Source organism: Rhineura floridana, chromosome 19, assembly GCF_030035675.1.
Source record: "Rhineura floridana isolate rRhiFlo1 chromosome 19, rRhiFlo1.hap2, whole genome shotgun sequence".
NCBI classification, from domain to species: Eukaryota; Metazoa; Chordata; class Lepidosauria; order Squamata; family Rhineuridae; genus Rhineura; species Rhineura floridana.
This window is the reverse complement of record NC_084498.1, coordinates 6,440,834-6,465,579: the sequence shown is the minus strand read 5'-3', so window position 1 is coordinate 6,465,579 and position 24,746 is coordinate 6,440,834. Positions and strand designations below refer to the sequence as shown.

The following is a 24,746-nucleotide window of genomic DNA, read 5'->3' as shown; positions in this document are numbered from 1 at the left end:
TCTGCTGGTTGCTTTCAAAATTGTGCGCGTGTGTGTGTGTGTGTGTGCATCTAGGTACTGTGCCCACAAGCGATATATCTACCTGTTGTTGTTGTTACAGGAGGGCCCTGCTTTACGGTGTTTCGCTTTACAGCAATTCGCTAATGCAGCAGCTTTCAGTTAGGCAAAGTCCCCGCATTAAGGCGCTTGTTCCGTTTTTACGGCGTTTTTTCTCCATCTCGTGCCATTTTGATGTCATTTTCGCGCGATGTGTCCCATTATCGTCAATGGGTTTCGCTTTACGGCGATTTCCACTTTACAGCGGGGGTCTGGAACAGAACCCGCCATATGAGCGGGGCCCTACTGTATGTGCCTTCAAGTCGATTATGACATATGGCGACCCTATGAATCAGTGACCTCAAAGAGCATCTGTTATAGACCACCCTGTTCAGATCTTGTAAGTTCAGGTCTGTGGCTTCCTTTATGGAATCAATCCATCTCTTGTTTGGCCTTCCTCTTTTTCTTCTCCCTGCTGTTTTTCCCAGCATTATTGTCTTTTCTAGTGAATCATGTCTTCTCATTATGTGTCCAAAGTATGATAACCTCAGTTTCATCATTTTAGCTTCTAGTGACAGTACTGGTTTAATTTGTTCTAACACCTAATTATTTGTCTTTTTCGCGGTCCATGGTATTCGCAAAACTCTCCTCCAACGCCACATTTCAAAGGAGTTGATTTTTCTGTTATCCGCTTTTTTCGCTGTCCAACTATCACATCCATAAATAGAGATCGGGATCTATCTATCAACCCATAAATAACGGACAGATTCGTTCCCCTCACACGGAATGAAAGCCCCGCCTTCCTCCGATACGCGCGCTCTCTCGCTCTCTTTCGTCTCGCCCCCCACTTCCATTGCGCTCAATAGCCGAGACTCCCCTCCCCCACCTTGCGTCGCCGGGGAGGGGGTGGAGCTGAGCGCGCCCGTGTGTCAGCCGAGTTGGCGCCTGCGCATTCCTTTCTCCTCCGTCGCTGCTTCCCCCTCCGTGCCCCCCCCCGCAGCGGGCTGAGGCTGGGCGGAGTCATCGAGAGAGCCTTCATTGTGCGCGTGGGGGCGCCGCCGCGGAGCGAGCCGAGCCAGGACGGACCTGCGCCCTCCTCCTCCTCCTCCTCACCCCCTTCCCAGCTTCTACTCCTGCCGGTGCGGGCTGAGGAGAGCGAGCGTGTAAGGAAGCGCGCGCGCGCCAGCCTGCCTGCCTGCCTGCCTGCCTGAGTCCGGCTTCTCTCTCCCCTCAGCCGCCGCCTCAGCCTCCCTCCTCCTCCTCCTCAGCAGCAGCATGTCGGGCCGGTCGGTGCGGGCCGAGACCCGCAGCCGCGCCAAGGATGATATCAAGCGGGTGATGGCGGCCATCGAGAAAGTGCGCAAATGGTGAGAGCGAGGATGAGCCGCCGCCGCCGCGGGAGCGTTTTTCTGAAATATTTTTTCTTTTTTCAAACCCTTATTGTTATTTCGAGAGGTGCGCGCGTGGGAAGGAGAGAGGCTAGTCCGGAGAGAAGATGCGGGGCACCTCGGGCCCCCTGCCTCCCCCTCCGCCAAGCACGGTGGCCAGGATTTCTTCTCTTCGCCCCCCCCGCAACGCACAGGCAGCCCCTTCGCCCCTCAGGGTGTGCGAGTGGGTAGGAGCTCCGTTGGGAAAAGACCCACAGACACGCGCGCACACATACGGCCTACTCTTTTCTCTCTCTCCCCCCCCCTTTGGAGTAGCCTCCTCTCATGTCTTTGATGTGTCTCCCTCACCAATTCCTCCTACGTACTTGCTGGTGCTTCCCCCTTTTAGTCATCTTCTCTCTCTGCCCCATGATTAGAGAGAGCCTCCCATCAAGGCCACCAAGGCACCTTGGGGCCAGGGCCTCCCCCCGCCCTTGGAGTGGCCTCCCACTAGTTCCTAAGTGTATTCCCCTTACTCCTGTCCTCCCGTAGTCGTCTTTCTGCCCCCCCTTAAATAGTGAGGATCTCCCACCAGTTTGCCCAGGGCATCTTAAGGACTCCTCCCACCTCTGTTCTCTTCTATACAGCTGGTTACACGCCCCCTCCACCAGTGCCCCTTCCACCAGTGCCCCCACATCCTCAGGGTTTTTCTCCCATCTCTTTTTCCACATTAGTTTCACTCCTTTGGTGAAAGTGCCCCCTTTATTAGTTGTCTTCCTTTGGTGGATCCCCTACATACACTCTCTCCCCAGCACACCTTGCAGACTTCTTCCATCTCTTTCCCCTTGTTTGCTTCCCCCTCCCTCTACCTAGACCTTTTCATCAACTCTCTTCCCCTCCCCAATCACCTGGGGGTTTCACCCACCTCTTTCTCCCCATATTTGTTTTTCCTTGTCCTACCCCTAGTCTGTTGTATTTACATATTGGTCCCCTCCCCTAGAACTCCCCCAGCCACCTCATTTTCCCTTTGTTGGTCTCACTTCTGACTTCACTTCTTTGTGCAGATACATCTTTGTCCTTTCTCTCCCCCCCCCAATCCTTTGGGGTTTTGTCCCATTTCTTATCCCTTGTTGGTTTTTTTCCTGACCTCCCCCCCCCTCCCGGCAGTCCTTGATTGACTAGTCCATCCTTTCCCAACTAGTGGACCACCAGATGTTGTTGGACCACAACTCCCATCAGCCTCAGCCAGCATTGCCAATGGTCAGGAAAGATGGGAATTGTGGTCCAACAACATCTGGTGGCCCACTAGTTGGGAAAGGCTGGACAAGTCGCTCTGTGTCACAACTCCATGGAATTTGAGTGCATTTTCTTTTACAGGTATCTGGGTTTTCCTGCCTTCCTGTTTTCCTCCTCGCCAATCATTTTAATGTTTCCTTGGCCCACCTGTACCTTCCCCCCCAATCTTCTTTCCTGCCAAACCTTCCTGACCGTCTCCCTTGGTCTTACATATTCATTATCTTTCGCTTCTCCCCCTTTTTGACAAATGCGCTGGATCAATTCTTTGATTGGTCTCAAGATACACATCATCTTCTTGTCAACTCTGTCTTGTTGTACATTTCCCCAAGTAACCCTTTCCCCCACACTCTGGCCATATGTGTCCTTGTTATATGTGTGAGATAGGCAGATATGCTTAGTATGTCTAACCATTCCACATACTATTCTGTTGAATCCTGCACCAGACAGAGAAGGAATGTCTGAAATGTTCTCTCCAAACTATTCTTTCCTCTTCCACCCCAATATGACCTTTTCCCCTACCAACCACCCCTTCACCTAGATTTGAAGCAGACGTATATATGAAATCAAGATGTAGCCCAAGCCTTCCAGGGTATTTGGTAAAGGTCTTTTTTCCTAATGTTTGAGATCCTTTTAATAATTTAATTAGATACATAGAGACTGAATCTTGGGCCTTCTTCGGGCAAAGCATGTGCTATATGACTAAGTTATAGCCTCCAGGTACCTCCCCCCTACAGTGAATTTTAACGACACTTTTTTTCACAAACACGTTCAGTGGGTACATTACTGCCTCTTCCATACCTGACAATGATCATTTGCTGTTGTGAGGTACTTTTATCTTCGTGTACCCTCTTTTTTTTTTTTTTCTGATCTCCCTTGAAATGTAATCTTGTTTTCATTTGGCTCCCTTGCCTTTTGTTTGGATGTTAGGAAAGATAGTTAATGTGCTTTGTGATCTATGTGTCTTCAGGCTTTTTTAAAAAAAAATAGGTTTATATTTTAAATATATGTGAGGGGGAGCATATTATGGTGAAGAGGCAGAGATCAGATGTGACTTGGACTTAAATCTTGCTCTTAAAATTCACATGGTTTTTAGGTATGAATGGCTGGTTTAAATGACTTCTTCACACATTTCAGAGGGAAATTTTAAAAGGGATAATTTTGTCTTGAAATCATGTGTAAATTTTAGAACACATGTGCATTCCCATATTTTAAAGGGAATGGGTCAACTGGATACATTCATCTTAAAGTTTTTTTAGTTTCATGCTACAAATCAAATTGGTTCCAACTTGTATTGTTTAAATCTAAAATCGGAGTAGAGCTATAAAGAGGGTGTAATTGCTACTTGAATTTGTTTGAAATTATATAATTAAAGGTTGTAACCCTATTTAAATTATCCTCTTTTGTTAAATCTTTACAGCATTTTAGCATTTTATTCTTTTGTGTGTTTTTGGAGTAGTTTGTGTTGTGAAAATCGTTGTGGCGTAGCTAAACAATATAGTGAAATGGTTATTGAAGCACAATAGGCAATCAGTGTGCCGTTTGGTATTTTTGGATCACAGAACATGGTATGAATGCAATTCAAGAGAGCCTTATTTTGTTAAACAACTTGATTGAGTTTTCATAATTTTAACCTATTTTGTGTTACACAAATGTACAGCTCGTGATGAGCAGGAATCATTGTATTTAGTATATTTTAAGGGTCTTGTGTTTGATAAAATAACTCTTCTCTAGGTGTGAGTTGTGAATAAGCAAAATATAGAAAAATGAGTTTACATCCCTCTTTGTTCACCAGGGTGGATGATTGCAGTTTTAAAAGCAGATTTGTCAGCAGTCCAGTTCAACTTGCATTGGACAAAGAACTAAAGTGTCTTTTGTGATGCACAGACTGAGAAAAAGAATTCAAAATAGAAATCCAAGCCATTGTGCTGAAAAGCCAAAACACTGGCAGCCTTGTAGTCTTAATGACAGTACAAAGTTCTAGGAATAATGCTTTTGCTGTGTGGTTAAGAAAATGCTATTTGCTGGCTTGCCCTTAGGAGTCAAACATAATGCCTGCACAGAGGGCGATGCTTATTATCTGGTCCATTGTAGCTGGGTGCTTGATGTTCCATTTGTTGTGTTTTCAAGGCAAGCGTGCTTCTTGTTTCCTTTTGTCATACTTTGGCAATCGCAGGGGGAAGAAGAGGAAATGGGAACCTTTCTTCTTGCTTAACAAATTTATTATTATTTATTTATTTCGTTTCATTTCTAGACCGCCCATAGCTAGTAGCTCTCTGGGCGGTGTACAAAACTGGATTAAAATACAATAATATAATAAAATCAATAACACATAGCAGCAAGTTAACTAACAAAATTAAACGTAAAAACATTAAAATGCCTGGGAGTATAGCCAGGTCTTAACCTGGCGCCTAAAAGAAAGTACTGTAGGCGCCAGGCGTATCTCCTCAGGTAAGCTGTTCCAGAGTTCGGGGGCCACCACAGAAAAGGCCCTAGATCTAACAACAGTCCTCCGGGCTTCCTGATGAGTTGGTACCCGGAGGAGGGCCTTAGATACTGAACGAAGTGAACGGGTAGGTTCATAGCGGGAGAGGCGTTCCACAAGGTATTGCGGTCCCACACCGTATAAGGCTTTATAGGTCAAAACCAGCACCTTGAATAAACCAAGTGAAACTTTTTTGCCAGCATCTTCTGTTGTCATAGTAACCATGCACAGGTGATCACCACTGGCTCATTCCTCCAAGAGGAGGGTGATGGGGAATTCCTTGGAAATTTCATAGTCTTCAGTCCTGACATAGCAGCCTGTTTGTGAAGGGCAACCTTCCAATTGCTACAGGAACTTAGTCCGATCCTTGAAAGGATTGTTGGAGCCACACATTTATGTAGATCTGATTTGGCAGATGAACAGAGATGTTCCCCTCCTAACTATTTAGGGAACAAGAGAAAACAAACAATGTTTACTAATGCGCAATGCGCTATTTCGCTAAGGGCGGTATATAAATTGAAATAATAAATAAATAATGAAGGTTGGTGGATGTTTCTGTGTTTTGATCCACTGCTCTTGAGAGGAAATTGTTGGCATGAAATTAATGTCTTGACATGTCTTCTGGGTGCTAAACTAACTGTAGAAAAGTTGCTGTTGCTGAAGACACCACACATGATATGGCACTGGATCCCAACATGAATTGGGTATACTCCAGAGAATGTAAAATGTGATTAATTCAGAACTGGAAAAATTCAAGATGTCTGATTGACCAAATATCTAAGAATTTCAGTTGCCAGGAGAGCTTCTTTTCTATCTCCCTCCAGTCACAAACCATGGGTTGTGGGGCATGTGGAGAAAGTCTTGGGACCCAACCAGTGAAATGCTCTTAGAATTTGAGTTATAATCTCTTCTCTGGCTACTCCACTCAGCAGCTAATCTGCTGCACTCTGCACCAGCTGCAACATCATTTTTCCAAAGCAGCCCCATGTAGAGCATCATCAGCTATGCCGCCCAACAAGATCAGCCTCAAAAGACCTTCTCTCTATCCCATCAGTCAAAACAGCCAGACTGGTGAGGACTAGAGAGAGGGCTTTTTCAATTGTGGCCCCCACCCTGTGGAACTCCCTCCCAAATGATCTCCGCCATACTCCCTCTATAATGAGTTTCTGCCGGACCGTGAAGACCTGGCTCTTCAGGCAGGCTTTTGGGGTGGGCTAAATTTTATCGTCATTGTTTTCAGATTTTTAATGTCTGTTATATTTGTATGCCTATTTTGTACGTCGCCCAGAGTGGCTGGATAGTCAGCCAGATGGGTGACTAAGAAATTCAATAAATAGAGTGCGTTGTAGTAATCTATACTGAAGATCATCAGAACATAGATTACTGAGGCTAAACTATCTCAGTCCAGGAACAGCTGTAGCTGACAAACTAGCTGTATAGCTGGGCATAGCCACTCCTTGCTGCCAAAGCCACCTGTGCTTCGAGTGACAGTTTGGCACAGGTTGATGGTATAAGCACTCTGGTTATGCTTCCACTGATCTTACCCCCTCCCCCTGCAAAAAAATAATAATCACTGGATGGTTGTTGAAGTCCCTTGAAAGCAAAATGACCTAATTGGCTAATATTCTACAAAATGTTGTTCCAGTGGTAGCACCACATATGATTAATGAGGTCTGGTAGACTTGGGAGACCTGGCAGATTTGGCAGTTGGTGGCTACCTTTGATGGTTCACACACTCATTTGAGCCTAACTGCTGAGAACAGACATGTCCCTCTCAATCGGCATTGCTGCTGACTGACGCTGGTGATGTGAGAATTGAGAAGGACTTCTGCAAAACTGGTTTCTTCAGCCTCCAGCCAAACATCTGCTTGAGACATAAAGGTTTATTGTTCAGTATTCATGTGGCTTGATGGTGTTGATTGTCTATAGCTTGATGATTAGAGCAAGATTTTCCCTTTCTGAGGCATATGGATTTCTGCTGGTTCAGTGTGTGTATCTGAGGGGGAGGGTGTCACAGCCTTCTGTTTACCAGATGGAGCCCCCTTTCTACTTTAGCCTAGAAGTATCTAAACTTGTTTCTTAGGCATATAGTGAAATAGGAGCTTGAAGGAAACCTATGATGAAGGGATTTATTTTAATAACAAAGTAGGCATCCATTGAGTATGCCTCATGTATGTGTAATATGCGCCTCTTTATTTCTTCTCTGTACGTAGGATGCAGTCCAAAGAAAGCCAGGCTCTCGAAATACTATTAGAAATAGTTTTCTTAATAGTGTGTGCTTATTATTGATGTAAGTGATACTTAGGCATGTCTAATTTACTCTGGTTTGTGTCAATAGCCAGTTTATAGGAGGAATTTTATACTGATTTACCTTTGGCTTAGGTTTATTATAAGATAATTTGTTAAACTAGAAAAGTATGTCACTTTTGTTTTTTATACACAACTCTGTACTTGAGATTAAAACATCCCTCCCCCCCCCAGGTTAAAGAAGCTTAATACAAGGGATGAAAAATTGCTTAGTTTGTTTGCTGAAGTGATGTGGCACAGTTAACCTGATCCATGATGTGCAATCTCTGTGCAGAAGAGTTGCAGGCTGATATGCTTGTGCTACTACATACCTAATCCCAGTGTATCCCAAATTCGAGCAATATTGTAAGAGGCAGTTTTTATCCACAGGTATAGCAGTCCCCATTTAGCCTTTTGCTGCTTGCTCTGGAAGAAGGCAAATGTCACTGTGCCCTCTTTTTATAGGCCATTCACAAAGCGATGGAGAAGGGTAAAGATAAATGAAGAAGGAGAAGTGTGACTGCCAAGTGACAAACTTACAGGGAAAAATAAAACATTAGAAAGCGTTAATTAAAAAGAAATTATGGTGCTGGTGGGTAAAAAAGAAGAAATATCTGAAGCAGTCATGGGGAAAGAGTGCATTCCTGCTTTAAGAAACTGCTGAATTTCTCTGGCTTTGCTGTGCTATTATTTATTAAATTATTATTTATTTATTATATTTGCATCCTACCCTTCCTCCCAAAGGAGCCCAAGGCAGCAAATAACAAAAAGTTAAAGCAGTACAATTTAGAATTGAATAAGAACAAAGCAATTATCTGTCAATCAATTTACAGTCAAATGACATTAATACATAATATTGAATACACACATGTTGAACAAATATGCATATTAAAACAGAATGGACTGAATACAAAAAGTATGAAAATATAAATCAATTCGTGTAAATATACAAATAAGAACATACTTAAAAGCAACTAACAAGCAATCGCCTACCCTCAAAGTTATTAATTTCATGGTTCTTATGGTCGATATCTCTTAGCCACCAAATCCCTGTCTATACAGGAATGTTTTTACATTTCTCTTGAAAACCAGTAACAAGGGAGACAGGCATACTTTGTCGGGGAGGACATTCCACAAATGGGGAACCACTGCCAAGAAGGCTATGTCATGGGTCGGTGCCTGCTGGGCAGCAACCAGAGGCAGCACCACCACCAAGAAGCCTCCCCTGCCAGTCATAGGGCCCAAGAAGATTGATATTGGGGGAGGTGCTCCTTGATGTATTTAGGTCCCAAGCCATTTAGGCTTTGTATGGTAGACTAACACCTAGAATAGAAATTATAGAAGTTTACAGAGAAATTTACTTCTCACTCAATACTCCAAGGCAAATATATTTCTCTGTATAATCCATACATGTTATCTACTGCCCTGAGCAAGCCCAATACCATTCATACCACCCTGTAAGGATTTTGGTATTTATAAAATGTTTGTAAAGTGGTGAACTGTGTAATTAAAACTGAGTGCTTCATATTAGAGACCACTTTTTGAAGGGTAGGTCCATGATGCTAAGCAATATTGTTAAACGGGAGGATCAGATTCTGTTGCGTTTTTGCTGAATTTCGTAGGCTGTTATAATGGCTGAATAGTATGTGTTGGGGTGAAGGCTGTGTGTCACAGTTCTCTGATTCTCCCAGCATTCTGACCCAAAGAACTGTGCATTCCGCGTCCTCAAGGGGACTTTGGACTTGTACTTATTAATAAAGCAATGGTCAACTGCTTTTGAATCTTAAGGGAAGCTTCAAAAGAAGGTTGTGATGAGAGGCATTGAATATTCTTAGTCTGTTGGCACATTCGAAGTAGCTTGTTAAATCCTAACAGTTTTATCCACCCATGTAGGTCTGAGTTCAGTGCTCATGAGCATCTGCATGAGAGATGGAGAACCTCTAACCTGGGAGGGGGGTCTCTGTCTGGCTCTTAGGACTCTCTTTGCACCCTCCTTGAATTTTTTTTTGCCCGGCAGGAAATGTGTCCCTGAACTCTGATAATGTCTGAGAGGGATAGAGGTGTGTGTGTGTGTGTGTGTGTGTAGAAATTAGCAAACTGTACAAAGGGTAAAATTTACATAAATTGCTCCTCCCAGCGCTGGCACATGAGCCCTGGAAGGTTGCCTACGAGGCAGTGCTTCCCTTGAGCTGAAAAGGTTCCCCACCTCTGCTCTCCGTGGTTCTTTGTCACCTGCACGTTCTGGCTCTCATTCTATTAAAGTTAAGTCAAATCACACTCGTCATGTGAAGACTCGGAGATCAAGCTTGAGAGTGAAAAATATCAGGGATAACTCTTACTCTAGATTTTCCTTTTAAAAAAGATACTAACATAGGTTTCCTCCTGTATTCTACAGTCGGTCGAGTGAAGATGCTGTTTGTGGCTGCTTTGAGATGCTAACAGGTATATTGACCTTTTGGTTTTCCAATGCAGCATCTTTAATACATTGTGGAACGGATCCAGTAGACAAAAGGCAGTTTAATGGTTGTTTTCGTAACTAGAAACATTTCCGCAGCGCCTTGTGTTCAAGAGAAGAGCAGTAGGTTCATTCACCCAACATTTCATTATCTTAATTGCTGCTCAGGCAGTCTTATTCTGTAAAGAGATTGTTTTTGATTAAGCAGTTTATAAATTTTGTTAAAATAAAATAGATTATGTTTAGGATCGAAGTTTATGCTGAATTCTCCTTCAGTGGGTCTCTGACTTTCAGTTGTAGGCCACAGCCGTGGATGGAGCTAAACATTTCACAGCATTGAGCTTTAGGAACTGAGGTTGTTCTGTTGGATCAGAATGTTAATGTTGTTTGGGCACTGCCTTCAGTTTGGACACTGCCTTTTCCCCTCACATGAAGAGATTTCCTGGTTTGAGGAAAACCATGGCTTGCTGGTTTACCAGAAGTGGTAAACTCTGGTTTGAAATTTAAGCTCCTTGTGCTGTGCATCCTTCCAAAATTTTGCTTTCTAAGATGGAAAGCCTCCCATTATAGAAATTGTCTCCAGATGCCATCAGCTGTTTATAATTGCCTGGCTGTTTGGGTTTTGCACAAGGGGGGTGGTGTGTGTGTGTGTATGTGTAGCCATGTAGTATTCATGTCTCTGGAAATTTGGAGTTAGTTGGATGGATCAGATTTTGACCATATGTGTGGTTGGATATACATATACAGGTGGGCCCCGTTTATATGGTGGTTTCCGTTCCGGACCCCTGCTGTAAAGTGGAAATCACCGTAAAGCGGAACCCCATTCACTATAATGGGCCATGTCGCGCGAAAATGGCGCAAAACATCGCAAAAGAGCAAAAAATACCTTTAAAATTGAAAATGAAAGCCACTGCATCAGAGGAACGCCGTAAAGCGGGGCCCTGCTGTACCTTTACTTTAAACCTCTTTAGGTTGGCCTTGAGAAACCCATAGAATTGATTGCTATTAAGTTTTTACCACTCAAATTAGATATCATCTGCTGTTGTAAATTCTAGATATGGCTAAATGACCAAAATGTTGTGTGCAATACTTACAGTTTCTGAATGGTTAGTTCTCTCTCTTGTAGTTCCCATTTGTTGCGCTGGGCCAACAAGATGCTTCAGAATGGTGAAGGTGCCTGCTGGTTTCGAAGATAATTCATCTGTTGTATTCAGTACAAATAACTCTACACATCCTTGTATGTTTTCAGTTCACTGGAGAACATACACCCAATTTGAATAAGTTGTTATGTTCTTTCCACGATATACACTACTGTGCCATATTTTTTTGAATGTGTTGTTTAGAAACTGTCTTGTCATCTTGTAGGGAGAAGAAATGGGTGACAGTTGGTGACACATCCCTCAGGATTTACAAATGGGTGCCAGTAACGGAGCCCAAAGTAGATGATGTAAGTATTTCAAGATGTCTTGCATGTAACTGGAGAAATAGCATGATAATCACAGGAACATAGGAATTTGCCTTCTACCAAGTCAGACCACTGGTCCATCTAGCTCAATATTGTTTACACTAACTGGCAGCAGCGCTTCAGGGTTTCAGGGAGGGAGTATCTCCCAGCCCTACCTGGTGATGCTGGGGATTGAACCCAGGGCCTTCCGCATGCAAAGCAGGCGCTCTACCACTGAGCTGTGGCCCTTTCCCAAACCTTCAGAAAACAAGTTGATTTGACTTGAAGTGAAGTAAAGCTAGGAAACATGTAGAATATGGATCAAGCTTGAGATTACGTGTGTGTGTCTGTGCGCACGCACATTAATTAGGAGTAAGGGAGCACGGCTTCCCTTCCCTTTGGGCTTCCATCTCATCACTTGTTAACAAAAAAACCAAAGCTAAAAAAAATATTGCTGTTAGAATGAAACAAGCACAATATTGCATTGCATAGTGTCAGCACTTAATTGGAATGTTTGCTTCAGAATGGCTGCTTTGCTACGATTACATGGGGGGCTAGATTTCTTAGAAAGGTTCTCTCCATTTTTCTCAAGTGCTATTCTGCCCATGCGGAGTATTTTAGAGTTGAAAATTGAGTTATATAATAATGTCCTACTTACCAAAGTGTAGACTGCATGCCTACAGTACTTGTGTGGCTGTAACATTTTCACCTGTTTCAGCAAATCTACACAATTGTTGCTAAGTGCAAAAATCCCCAACTATGAGTCGATGCCTTCTGTAGCACGAGGCTGTCATCTGGGCATCTGCTCCTAATTTTTGAGAGTGTTGCCTGACCCTAATGCTCTAATTTCTGAGCCTTGCCCCCCTTCTCTCCCCCTTTCAAGCATCTGGCTTCTCATTCTCTCAGCAGGCACTGGGTATGCTGAGAGCACTGCAGCTGGCAATTTCTCCTAGGAGACCAATTACATCACCTTCTAATTGAAAATGCTGCATCCTTTTGCATACATGGATTTTTCACGTGACGGATGCTGTCATCCTTCACTTTGTTACTTTATCTTCTGCAGCGCTAGTAGCACTTTGGGGAGAATGGATGAATGTCCATATAGCATCTGATTAGATTTGCAGTTTCATGTTGACCTTATTAAGGTCTCCACTAGTATAGATAAGAATAAATATTTTTTCAAAATCAGATCTCTTTTTTACTGATTTCAAAATATATAACGGTCAGATTTTTTTTAAAAAAAAGCAGAGTAAGTTAAATATGAGGTAAATACAAATGTTAAAATAGAGCCTGTTTTATATAAATTTAATCCCTGACCCTCTATAAAAACACATGGACCAGCTTTAAAAGCTGTGTTCTTGTATAAAAAAGAAACCACAGAATAAATGTGTGGCTTCTGAAATCTAGCATTATAAATACTGAACAATAAAATATATAATGTATACTATACACATATTGAAAATAGTAAATAATAATTATTGTAACACTTCTAAAGCATATAAAACGTATCTTTTTGTTTTTGTTTTTAAAATCCAGTGAAGGTGGTTTACAACAAATTATGAGCTGGGAACCAGGAACAAGCAAGTTACGGCAGGTGTGAGATCTAGCTTCCGAATCGAGACAAGGCCGCCTTGTATTTTATTGAACTTACCTGGCTGGTCTTTTATTCCTTTCTTAAGCTAGTAAAACATAGTAAATAAAATGGTGGACATTACCAGGGAGACAGTTTCAAGTCCATACTCAGCTGCTAACTTCATTGGGTGACTTTGAGATGGTCATTTTCTCTCAGCCTAACCTATTACACAGAGGAGTTATGAAGAGAAAAGGGAAGAAGAAGCACCATGTCTACTGTCCTGAGCTCTTTGAAGGAAGAGCAGGATAAAAATGTAGATAGTAATATACCTTTTCATGAGCTAAGCTCTGCAGTTGGCACAATTCCTTATTTTGGAATATGTAATCTTGCTGAGCAGAAGAGGATTCCGCGGAGTTAACAACCAGGCCTTTCTCTCACGTGTTTCAAGAGCAAAGGAGGTGCCTTATCCTAAGTCAGACCCATTGGCCCATGGAGCTCAGTACTGGGTAGTCACTGATTGGCAGCAGCTCTCTGGGTGTCCAGGCAAGGTTCTATCCCAGCCCTACCTGGAGATGCGGGGATTGAACCTGGGACCTTCTGTATACCGCTGAGCCCTTTCCAAAAAACATTTAGACATTAGTTGGCATGAAAATGGCCCTGTCCAGTGTTCTTGCAAGTATAAAGAGATGATCAGAAATCCATGATTTGAAATAGTTATAATAATTGTATAGTAATTATAACACATATGTATAATAAATTTAATAATAATATTTTAACATGTTACCACACACACAGCTTGACTTGAATCATGAGCAAAGAGTTGTCAGCCTGTACCATTTTCTAAAGTAGGTGAAAAAAATATATTAAAGAAATTGTATAGCTAAACCATATCTTCCTAAACAGGATTTTTCCAGTTGTAATAGGCAGTTTACACTTTTAATTGAGGAAGTTATGTGAAGTGCAAATCAGAAGCTTGATTCAAAGCAGTGAACTAAATAGGATGCCCCCATTTGGACATTTAAGCTCCTTAATTTAAATTAATACACCCTGGTCTCGACAAATTGGAAAATCTACATTGATAATTACAGGGCTGTGGAGTCGGAGGCAATTTTGGGTGGAGTCGGAGTCGGTAGAAATGTACCAACTCCAGCTTCAAAATAAATTTGACTGACAAATTTTTAAATGTATAAATTCAAAATGTCAAAGAAGCTTCCCATGAAGTCAGTTGTAGTTGAGCATTTCACCATAACTCAAGATGGAAAACATTTTGTGTGTCAGTGTATGACACAGGACCCAGATGAAGACAAATGTTGTGATGCCAAGATCAGTGCATATTCAGGCAGCGATAAAAATGCTCCTATGAGAGCTTCCAATTTAAAAAGACATTTACAGCCCTTTCCAGGGCTGTGGAGTTGGAAGCAATTTTGGGTGGAGTCGGAGTCGGACAGTAGAAAAATAGAAGAGTTGGAGTCGAAGGTTTGGTGTACCGACTCCACAGCCCTGGATAATTAAAAGCATATTCAACATTATGTAAGGAAGCAACCTTTTCAGGTGATTTCCCCCCCAGCCTTCATGACTGAAGGAGGTTTTTTTGTTAATAATATATTTGCAGCTTTTCTCAATGGACATGGTTGAATACATCATTTTGTTTCTTTGATTACCAACATTTAATTATTTCATGAAAATCAGTGACCCTGAGGGATACCTGGTTTGGGCTGTTTCAGGAGAACTACTTAAACGTGCTGATTCTCCATCTAATGGATACAACCTCCCCCCCCCCAGCAAATCCCACTTAGCAACTGAGAATTGAACCTCAGTTGAATGGGTAAAAGCACCCAAACTCGTAACCTTTGGCCCTTTCAGTGGAGGCCACATGACCTCGTGATTTTAATTTTTTCCCCTCCTCAGAAAACCAAGAACAAGAAAAAGGGCAAAGATGAAAAGTGTGGTTCTGAGGTTACCACTCCAGAGAACAGCTCCTCTCCTGGGATGATGGATATGCATGGTGAGTGGGGCAGGGAGACAATGCCAACTTCAGCAGCTGTAGAGGTGGGGAGGAGGAGAGAGAGCCTCCGGACATAGGCACATGATTGGGTTCAGTACTTGCTATGTAAAGCACGGGCGTACTTGAGAACTGTGGTCCCTCCTGTTGCTAGTGTCACCAGAGACCAGTTGTGCATCCCTTTTTGAACTGTTGAGCAGATTTAACATTATAATCTAAAAGGCTGTTGAGTAGCAGCCTCAGCTTTTAAAGTAGCTCACCTGAGCGCAGCGGGACTGCTCCAGAGCGAGCATTTTACAGGCTGGCTTTGTGTTTCATGGGTACTGGTAGGTTTGGTAATGGTTGACTTTTGTCTGGCATAGAAAATGAAGCAGTAGAAAGTGAGGGTATCATTTGGTAAGTAAGCTGGAAGGGGTGGGATCTTAGCATTGATTCCATAAGTTGCAGTGAAGCTTGAATCAAGTTATATAAAGCTTTTGTTGAATGATAATCTATTTCAGTTTCCTACATTCTGAATTCTCATGAACCATACCCCATTTTCTTTAAAACTGAAAACATAGCATTAGATAAGATCTGAAAGCAGCAAGGCATCACATAGTTTTGAGTGCTTCCAGTGTCGACATGAGACCTGAGAGATTTCTTCTGGCTTACAAGAAGAATGGGGGAACGCCTGCGAGAAGCCTGTCTTGCTGCTTTCTGAAACACAGTGTGAGACATGGAAGAGTCACTTGCCATTCTTCTATCCAAGAGAGAGGAGGCTGGCCTCTGCCATCATGCTGGGCCTTTGAGGTACTCTGCGTGCTTCCACAGCTGAGCATGAGGTCACAGGCAAGACCCCTCCCCCTCAGGCAGAAGTAGCATTGGTGGCAACCACAAATTTTGACTGACTACGAAAGCTAGGCAGAATTTACAGCCCCCTCTAGATTAATTTGGATGCCACCCACTGACATATTGAGTCAAAAGCATATTTGAGAAATCACCTGCTCATCCTTGTTTTGAAGACTTCCAGAGGTTGCACAGCCTTTCTAGGCAACCCCTCTAGTTGTTACACTAATCTAATGGTTGGGACTGTTTTCCTGATGTTTTCGCATAAAACTGCCTCTCTGTATTTTATATCCATTTATTCTTTTTTTGCACCAAAACTGGCTAAATAACCACACAGTGTCCTGAGAAACACTGAATGCCATTTTGAGAGACCCTGTGTTTCACTTTCTTCTCTAGTCTCACGCTGGTTTAAATTTGTTACCTTGTTAGTAATGCTGCTCCTGACTCTTATCTGATGTCAGAGGATATTCTAGGTCATAGGGGGTTGCTTTCCTGCTGTAATGTGTCCCTGGAAAGCTTTCAACCTGACAAAAGTGAGTCTGGAGAATTAAGGTTTTCTCTCCAGAAGCATGTGCTTGACAGATTAACACTTAAAGTGAGTCATAAAATGTTGCCATGGCTACCATCAGTGGAATCTGTAATTTTCCAATTCTGGATATCTCAGTGAGAGGCAAAGTAGGTAAGGTGATAGCTTTTATTAGCCAGCATCTTTCAGCAAGTGTGGGGGGAACCATTTAAACTCCACAGAGGATATTTTCAGTCAGTAGCTGTGGCCAAGGCCTCTTCCTTATCTGAATTAAGTTATGCTTTATTTTGTTATAATAAGTGCATCAACAATTCTTCATCAGTAGCAGCCCATTATTGCATTTTAAATAAAATTTCAAAGTGCCATAATGTGCTGCTACTGATGGAGAATAGGTGATGCACTCTTTCAAAGCCATGGACTTCACTTTGTTGTGGGAGGAGAATAGCAAAATACATGCCTTCCATATATGAGGCCCATCTTTGATCTTTTGAGCATTGTATGAAGCTTTCCTTACGCCCATCTCACCCAGTAATGTCTCCTGTGACCAGTAGCTGCTCTTCACGTTCTCAGACAATGGCCTTTCCTGTCACCTGCTGTCTGATTTTTCTAACTGAAGCTTATTGGAATTGGACCTGGAATTTTGAACAAATAAATCATATGTTCTGCCATTGAGCCCCATGTTGAATTGTGAGTTGTTTCCCTAAGAGAGCTGCCCCTAGAGAGGGTCCACAAAACCTGGGTGGAGTGGAAATTGGTCCTCTTCACTGTAAGCCAGTTCAGGCTTTTGGAATGGATCTAAATCTCTGCTCTGGCTAAGTGCATCCATAATATACAAAGCCACATGGCGCGGACCAGATGTTTATTTTGGCATGAACTAGATATGGATTAACTTGAAATTTCATTACTTGCATTATTTGTCCCTTGCTGCCTCTTTGTTTGAACTAGCAATTTTAGGTGTATGCTGTCATCTGATATAATTTGAAAACTCCAGCCTGATTTTTACCCCATAAGTGAGATCTTTTTCAAGAGGCTTTTAGATGAGGTGTTTACTCCATGAAGGAGTAGCAATTGTGCACTAGTCATTTTCACAGCACCTGCAGCAGTGTCTCTGTGCATCCTAGCATTTGTGTCAGCCCTTTTGTCAAGAATAGCCAGTGTAGTTCAGGCCCTTATAAAGACACAGCTCTAGGTGAGCCTGCTTTGTTACCACTGTGTCCAAGAGTGATGTGATCACATGCAGCGTATGTACAGAGCACAGGATAATGGAGCAGGTAGGACATTCACTTTTGGATGGGATGGGTGCTTGACTTTCCTGTGCTATAATTTTAATCCAGTCCAAGCTATGAGTGTGTTTGCTCTCTCCTCCATTCCTTCGAGAGTTTTACTGTAGTCTGAGTAACATGACATCAGCACATTGTACGATCAAGACTTGACAGGAATAATATCTTCTTTATTTTTAATTTTGGTAACTTACGTATTGCATGACTGTATTCCACATTAGCTAATCTGGATTCACCATCACTATCATAGATTTGGAATGCCTATTACATCACTTAAGCATCCACTCAAAAAAATGGATAAATCCCAAAGTGCAGGCAACTTCTCTGAAAGGTATTTACACAGCTGGGAAGAGTCAATGATTGGGCTTATAGATATTTTAAGTGCAAACCAGATATGGCAGAGGCAGCCAGGGTTGTGTTTCTGTGACATTAAAAAGGGTGAGGGGAGCTGATCCCTGCTCCACTTTTACTACCCTGTAGTCTATTGCTCCAGACACTTTTCCCCAAGCCCCATTAACTTCTGGTCTTGGAACCATTCTGGGGGGTGGAGAAGGTGTGTGGATAACGGATCATAAGGAGATGGATTTGTGGTGTACTACCTCCATAAACCTCTGATAAACTTGGACTCTTCCTCTCCCCCTCTCTTCACCATTTTATATAAAACAGCAAACAAGACTGCTGTGGTCGTGACTAATTTGGTAAGAAATTGTAGCAAAAAGATCTCAAATATTAACACTTATATTGGTCTGGGCTACATTTCCAAGAGAGAACTCCATATTGCTTTGACATGGAATCCTGGGATGTGTCAGAAGTGCAAGATAATTTTGTGATAATGCAATATGATGTCAATAAAATCTTTGGAATGTTCATCTCTTTCACCAAGCCAGTGTCTTATTTACAGATGACAATAGCAACCAGAGTTCGATAGCTGATGCTTCGCCGATAAAGCAGGAGAACAGCAGCAACTCTAGTCCCATGCCAGAGCAGAACTCGACGGGGCAGGCAGATGGCTCTGGGCAAAAATCTGATGATGCTCAAGCAGATGCAAAAGAGGAACCTGGTTCAGAAGGTAATTCATATGCATGCATTTAAGTAGCCTTATCAGGGAAAACAGACCTTCCTATTCATAATTTGTAGGTAAACAGGGCAGATGGTTGGCACTTGGTTCATTCCTCCACATAACACAAGATAAACTTCATTTGTTAGCAGACCTACTGTGTTTCCTACTTGGGTAGGAGACCGTATTGCTCCTTCCACTGTCAGTCTACTATAGGCTATCCATGGTTCATAAATATTGTCTGAATGTTTGCAAAGGCTTTTAAACGCCAGGACTTAATCAATTTCCCTTCTACCTGTCCATGTGGTCTTGCCACCCTCTAGTGGCTGGCTCATGAATCTTTTAGTCTGTTGCTTTGCCACTGAATTTTGTTTAGTTCTGATACCAGGTGTTCCTATGTGTGGAAATCATTTTGTTTCTCTTCTACCTAAAAAGAGAAATTGGTAAGCAGTTGTGGCTGGATGAAAAGTACAACTGCAACTTTGGTTAGATCAGTAATTCCCAAACTTCCCCCCACCCAAGGGCCACTTGAAAATTGCTGAGGGTCGTGGCAGACCACTTAAATTATTTTTCTGCCGGCTGTAGCAATTGTAATGTGCTGTGCTAGATGCTGTATCATTTTAATTATATTTTTATTGCTTTTATTTCTTAGAATCCATAGAATTCAAATTGTAATACAATAAAATGTAAGAAATAAAAGAAGCAATAAACTACAATTAAAAATCAATATTAATCGTCAATGTGATGGTGTGCTATCTCCCATCTTCAACAGTATGAAGATTGATATCATATGATAACACTCTTCAAGTACTTGAAAGGTAGCCACATAGAGGAGGGCCAGGATCTCTTATCGATCGTACCAGAGTGCAGGACATGCAATAATGGGCTTGAGTTACAGCGAGCCAGATTTCGACTGAACATCAGGAAAAAATTTAGAGCAGTATGACAATGGAACCAATTACTTAGGGAGGTGGTGGGCTGTCCATCACTGGAGGCCTTCAAAAAGCAGCTGGACATCCACCTGTTAGGAATGCTTTAAGTTGGATCCCTGCATTGAGCGTTGGACTCAATGGCCTTATAGGCCCCTTCAAACTCTATGATTCTAACAAGAAATCCACAGAGACGCTGCAGTCCACAGACCACAGTTTGGGAACCCCTGGGATAGATAAGTCGACTTAAAACCTTTTTAAAGAGAGGAAACACATCTTTTATGAAATGGTTTAATATTAGTACTGAAGGCTTGTAATCTGCAATTTTCATATCTTAAAGGCATTCCATCTTTACTCTCTTATAGAAGGAAATGCCTCTTCTCCACAGATGCCACATGCAATCTTCTAAGAACAATTAAAATGTGCCTTTTTCTTCAAAACCATTGTTTTAGTAGCATGCTAACTTATTCAGATTAAATCAACTAAAATTCATTCAGTTAAAATCTCTAATCTGGTAGTAGGTCTAATGAAAAGCACTATATACATTGGTGATTGAGAGCAATCAACTTGCTATCTCTTTCAGATGCTTCTGATGAACAGAACTCGCAGTCTTCAATGGAGAATTCCATGAATAGTTCAGAAAAAGTGGAAACTCAATCTTTGGCAGAAAATGATATAACCACAGAGACATCTAAAAACTCTCAGGTAATTCAAAATGATAGATATTACTATTTTTTATTTAACAAAATTTATATACCACTTGATTGTAATAAAACCTCTAAGCTGTTTACAAAGATATTTAAATTATTAATTAAAAAGTAACTAAAACATTTAAAAGACAATTAAAATGAACACAGCTAAAAAAGATAAAAACATCTATGTGTCTGGATAGGCTTGCCAAAACAAAATTGTTAAGCAGGTGCTGAAAAGAGAACAGTGAAGGTGCCTGCCTGATGTCAGTAGGCAAGGATTTCCAAAGTGTAGGTGCTGCAACACTAAAACATTTGTTACAAGTGTGGAACAAGCATTATGTGGCACCTGTTAACAGTGCCAGTTCCACAGATCAAAGCAGTTAAGTGGGCACATATGGGTAAGACAATCCTGTGGTTAACTGTTCCCAAGCTCTTAAGGGCTCTATATACAAATAATAACACTTTGAACTTGGTCTGGTAACAAATAGACAATCAGTGCCCATCTCTGAGCAGAGATGTTACATGCAAGGAGGTATTGCCACAGTCAGAATGAAAATTTGACCTACCTTGCCCATTGGATTAACTTCTGTGTTTTCATATTTGCTAGTTGTATGGCACTTAGATTTCTTTCCATTTAGGTATTGACAGTTGGTCAGCTATTGTGCTTTTCAGTTTGTCTAAGCAGGAGGTTGCCTTAATATATGGAGACTTGTTAAAATATTTCAGTTAGGCTCCATAGTAAACCTAAATTGCTAGATGATCCTTCTTATGCTCTTCACCAAGTACAGTATTAATAGGCAGAAAGGTGGTAATGTCACCAATTGGAAGATTTATTTATTTATTTATTGCATTTGTATACTGCCCCATAGCCGAAGCTCTCTGGGCAGTTTACAGCAATTAAAAACATTAAAAACAAATATACAAATTTCAAAACACATTTTTAAAAAGCAATTTAAAAACACATGCTGAAATGCTAAAATAACAAATTATGGTGAGGTAGAGCTTCATGTTCCCTTCCATCTAAAATCCTGGCCACAAGGTTTGAAGGTTGCCTTCCAGCCTGTTATTTTCTGGGCTAAAGATCATTAATAATAATAATAATAATAAACTTTATTTCTACCCCGCCCTTTTTCCAATAGGACTCAAGAGCGGCTTACAACTAAAAACAACACCATTAAAACATACAGAGTATATTATTAAAAAAGAATTAAACTATGAGAAAAATTAAAACCATAAAATATAGGTTAAAAACAGCGGACAATTTAAAAAAATAAAATCATATAATGTAATCACCAAACCTATGACACTTAATCCTGGTCATTCTCTATCCCAAATGCCCATTGAAATAAGACAGTCTTTACTTGTCGCCGGAAAGATGGCAAGGAGGGAACTGATCGCACCTCACTCGGAAGGGAGTTCCACAGCCTAGGGGCGGCCACCGAAAAGGCATGTGTGTATTTTTTCTTCTAAGGCTCGCGCATACAAATTACTACCTGTCCTGTTTTCCCTTCTTTGGATGTGTGTCTGGGAACTGATAGAGCCTTAAGAGTTCACAAGCTGAAAATATGTCTTCCGGGTGTTTTCTGATACTTGTCCTAGTATGCCTTGTGAGGAGGGAGAACATGAGTACTTGGCGTGTGTGATCTTGCAGGGGGAGGCTCTATGGTAAATACATTTTGGAAACTAGAGCATACCTGGGTAACTGATGGCAAGTCAAATTTAGTGTAGCTATGTGGCCGTGACAGTTGCCATCTGGGGATATATTGTGCCTCTGGAATACAAGAACATTCTTTTGCTTTTATTCAATGCTAATTCTTTTTCTTTTTTCTCCTGTCCTGTTAAGGACTCTGAAGGAGTGCCGCCTTCTAAAAAGATGAAAGTAGAGGCTGCCTCTCAACAAAATGATGATGAAATATAGACACTAGATTTTTCCTGGCCAGTTTTTATGTAAGGTACATCAGTGAGCGAAATTACATAGAAGAACCATACTTAAGTATCTTCTCTTGGATGAGGACAGAACTATAAACTTTTCAACTTACCAAGCAAAAATCCAAGAAAACCAAGCAAAAGCATAATCTCTTCAGACACTGAATCCTTTTTTTTTCCTGTGAAGCAAAACATTGAGAATTTAAGTTACCGTCTCTGCAATGGTTGGAGTAAACAACTCAGGAGGAGTCTACGCACTGTTTCTAATGTCAAAATTACAATTATGTTGCTGCTGTATTTTTTTCACATTCTCTATTTAACATTATAAGATATTTAAGGATGGTACAGGTCAGGTATTCTCTTCTCATGTGAAGTTCATTGTTTTGATGTGCTATCTGCTTTTTTCCTTTTTTGTGTGCCTTTTGTTCCAAAACAAAAAAACAAAACCAGTGCTCATTTTTTAAACTTCTTTTTGCAATTCTGTCCTTTGCAAAGTGGCCTATGGTTTGTACGATGCCATATAGGAAGTTTTTCATTGTGTGTTTTTGTTTTGTTTCTATTTTATACTCTGGTGCTTACTATTCTAATACAAGAGCTATTGTGAGATAAATCAGGAAGCCATTTTCACTGTTGGAGTCCAGAGAGAACCATATGGCTGATGCTTGATCTTTCTGCAGCAACAGGGATGACTTATTTTTAATGCACCGTATTTGAGCCACCAAGATCCTCTTCTGCGCAATCCCTATGGAAAATGCATGCAAGTTATACAAAAACATAGCTTTCTGTGGAGAATTTCCTAGTGGTGCTGTGCATCCCTTTGGCTGAATAATGCAGTCTTTTAAAACAGAAATATCTGAATTAAACGTGCTCTGCTGTTTACTTAAATTAGTGCCAGTTTAAATAAGTATTGAAACAAATTATGAGTTTTAAGTACTAAATCTAGATACTTGCATCTGAGCCTTTTTGAAAGAAGGGGGTCTTTATAAACACAGGTATAAATGAGCATAGGCACGATGGCAGATGTTGTTTTGAGTAGATATGTTCTTAATCAATTTTTTAATGGAAATGAATTTCATTGTACTGTTCCTTAACAAGTTTACTGATACGTACTGCAAGCAACTTGAAGCTTACTTTTGTTTCAAGAGGAGCTTGTAAATACAGTCTTGTTACTTCCATAATCTCTTCTTGACATCTGTTATGTTTTTGAAAAATTCAGTTTTAATTCCTGCATGTTTGGCTTGGCAGGAGGCTGTGTGCAAATTTCATCCATGTTCAATAGCTATTGAAAGTACAGAACCATCTATGCATATCAGGTGCTTTGATGCCAATTGTAATGGTCATTTAATCAAGCAAAGGTTAGGCATGACTGATTCCTTTTGAAAGCAATGCAACCTTAGTTATAACTGACTCCCATTTTGTCATTCCCATTGAGCTTTGTTATGACTAGAACTGGCTACATTGTGTATTGTGTTTTGCATATCTAAGGTGTTGAGCCCTTAAAGTTCCTTTTGATGGCTGGAGAAAATACTTGTATGAATGAGAAATGTTCGCAAGAATAGAGGTGGCAGAGGGAAGAGATGAGTTTTGTTAACAACCTGCAGCTGCAAATGTGGTTGCATCTAGTTTGTAATGGAAGTTGGAAGTACTGAGTGTCCTTTAAAACAAAACTAAACAGCTTCCAGTCCAAACATTGCATAAAAGTAACTTACTAAGTTTATTCCTGGTTTCTCCAATGGTGAAAATGGCTTGAGTTTTAACTACTGTATTGCATTTGGAATTAATTATGAAAAAAGTTGGAGGTGGAGGTGCCAATTCTGATCTTCCATCCCAATGTTTGTGAAGTTGTCTGCAAAGAAATTGACCATACCACTCAAGTTTGATAATATCTTTTTTATGTTGAAATAAACATTTTACATCTCATTAAAATTAAATTTGGTTGCAGGTTGTTCATGAAAGCAGTGTGCTCCCTACAAAGTCTCTTTGTGCTCGGATCACAAAATTCAGTGAATATCTGAAAGAGCCATTATATTTGCACAATATACATAATTTAACGGTAAACTGATTTCCCCCTCTTGCATTGTGTATCTGCTTCAGAAATGTGGGTGATGACTGGTTAAATGGCAATCTGTGTGGACATTACATCCATGTTTAACCAGGGTTTGTTTTTGTTTTTTAAACATATTGGCTGATCTATGACATAGACAAATATATTTTTGAACTTTAAAAAAAATGTAATTATGTAGCTTTTAATTGATCAATACTGAAATGTCCGTGGCTCTGAAACCACCATTGGTATATTGTTGTGCCCAGTAGTTGCTATGTATAGGAGCTTCAATTTTGTGGTTGTGTGTTTTTGATTTGTTTTTTTACACAATTTCCAAGGAAGTAGGTAGGCTTTTTTTAATTTCAAAGCTGAATCCTGTACTTAATAAATAAAATATAAATAGCACTAAAATACCTCAAATTTTTCATTAGGTAGAAACATTTATTGGCATTATTGACACTGATCGGCCTAGTGATGAAACTGGCTGCTTAATTTCTACTGTACTTTCTTTCCTCAGAAATGTAGC

At 41.1% G+C, this 24,746-nt stretch overlaps 1 protein-coding gene across 2 annotated transcripts; it reads left to right on the top strand.

Annotated features, from left to right (window-relative positions):
* The first annotated feature begins 939 nt into the window (after positions 1-939).
* Positions 940-24,107, top strand: BCL7A (BAF chromatin remodeling complex subunit BCL7A). Of its 2 annotated transcripts, XM_061602821.1 has the most exons (7): positions 940-1,403; positions 11,288-11,369; positions 14,848-14,944; positions 18,474-18,641; positions 20,142-20,263; positions 21,601-21,696; positions 22,094-24,107. In XM_061602821.1, exons 1-7 carry the CDS (start codon positions 1,312-1,314, stop codon positions 22,166-22,168), a joined length of 732 nt encoding a protein of 243 aa, XP_061458805.1. In that variant the 5' UTR covers positions 940-1,311; the 3' UTR covers positions 22,169-24,107. The 2 variants fall into 2 exon arrangements, with proteins under 2 accessions (XP_061458805.1, XP_061458807.1); XM_061602823.1 differs by lacking the exon at positions 21,601-21,696 and having other exon boundaries at positions 948-1,403.
* The last annotated feature ends 639 nt before the right edge of the window (positions 24,108-24,746 follow it).

Coding starts and splice junctions, on each gene's coding strand:
- BCL7A (XM_061602821.1), top strand. CDS start 1,312: ATGTCGGGCCGGTCGGTGCGGGCCGAGACCCGCAGCCGCGCCAAGGAT. Junction 14,945..18,473: donor TGGGATGATGGATATGCATG/GTGAGTGGGGCA, acceptor TCTTATTTACAG/ATGACAATAGCAACCAGAGT. Junction 21,697..22,093: donor TAGGGGCGGCCACCGAAAAG/GCATGTGTGTAT, acceptor TGTCCTGTTAAG/GACTCTGAAGGAGTGCCGCC.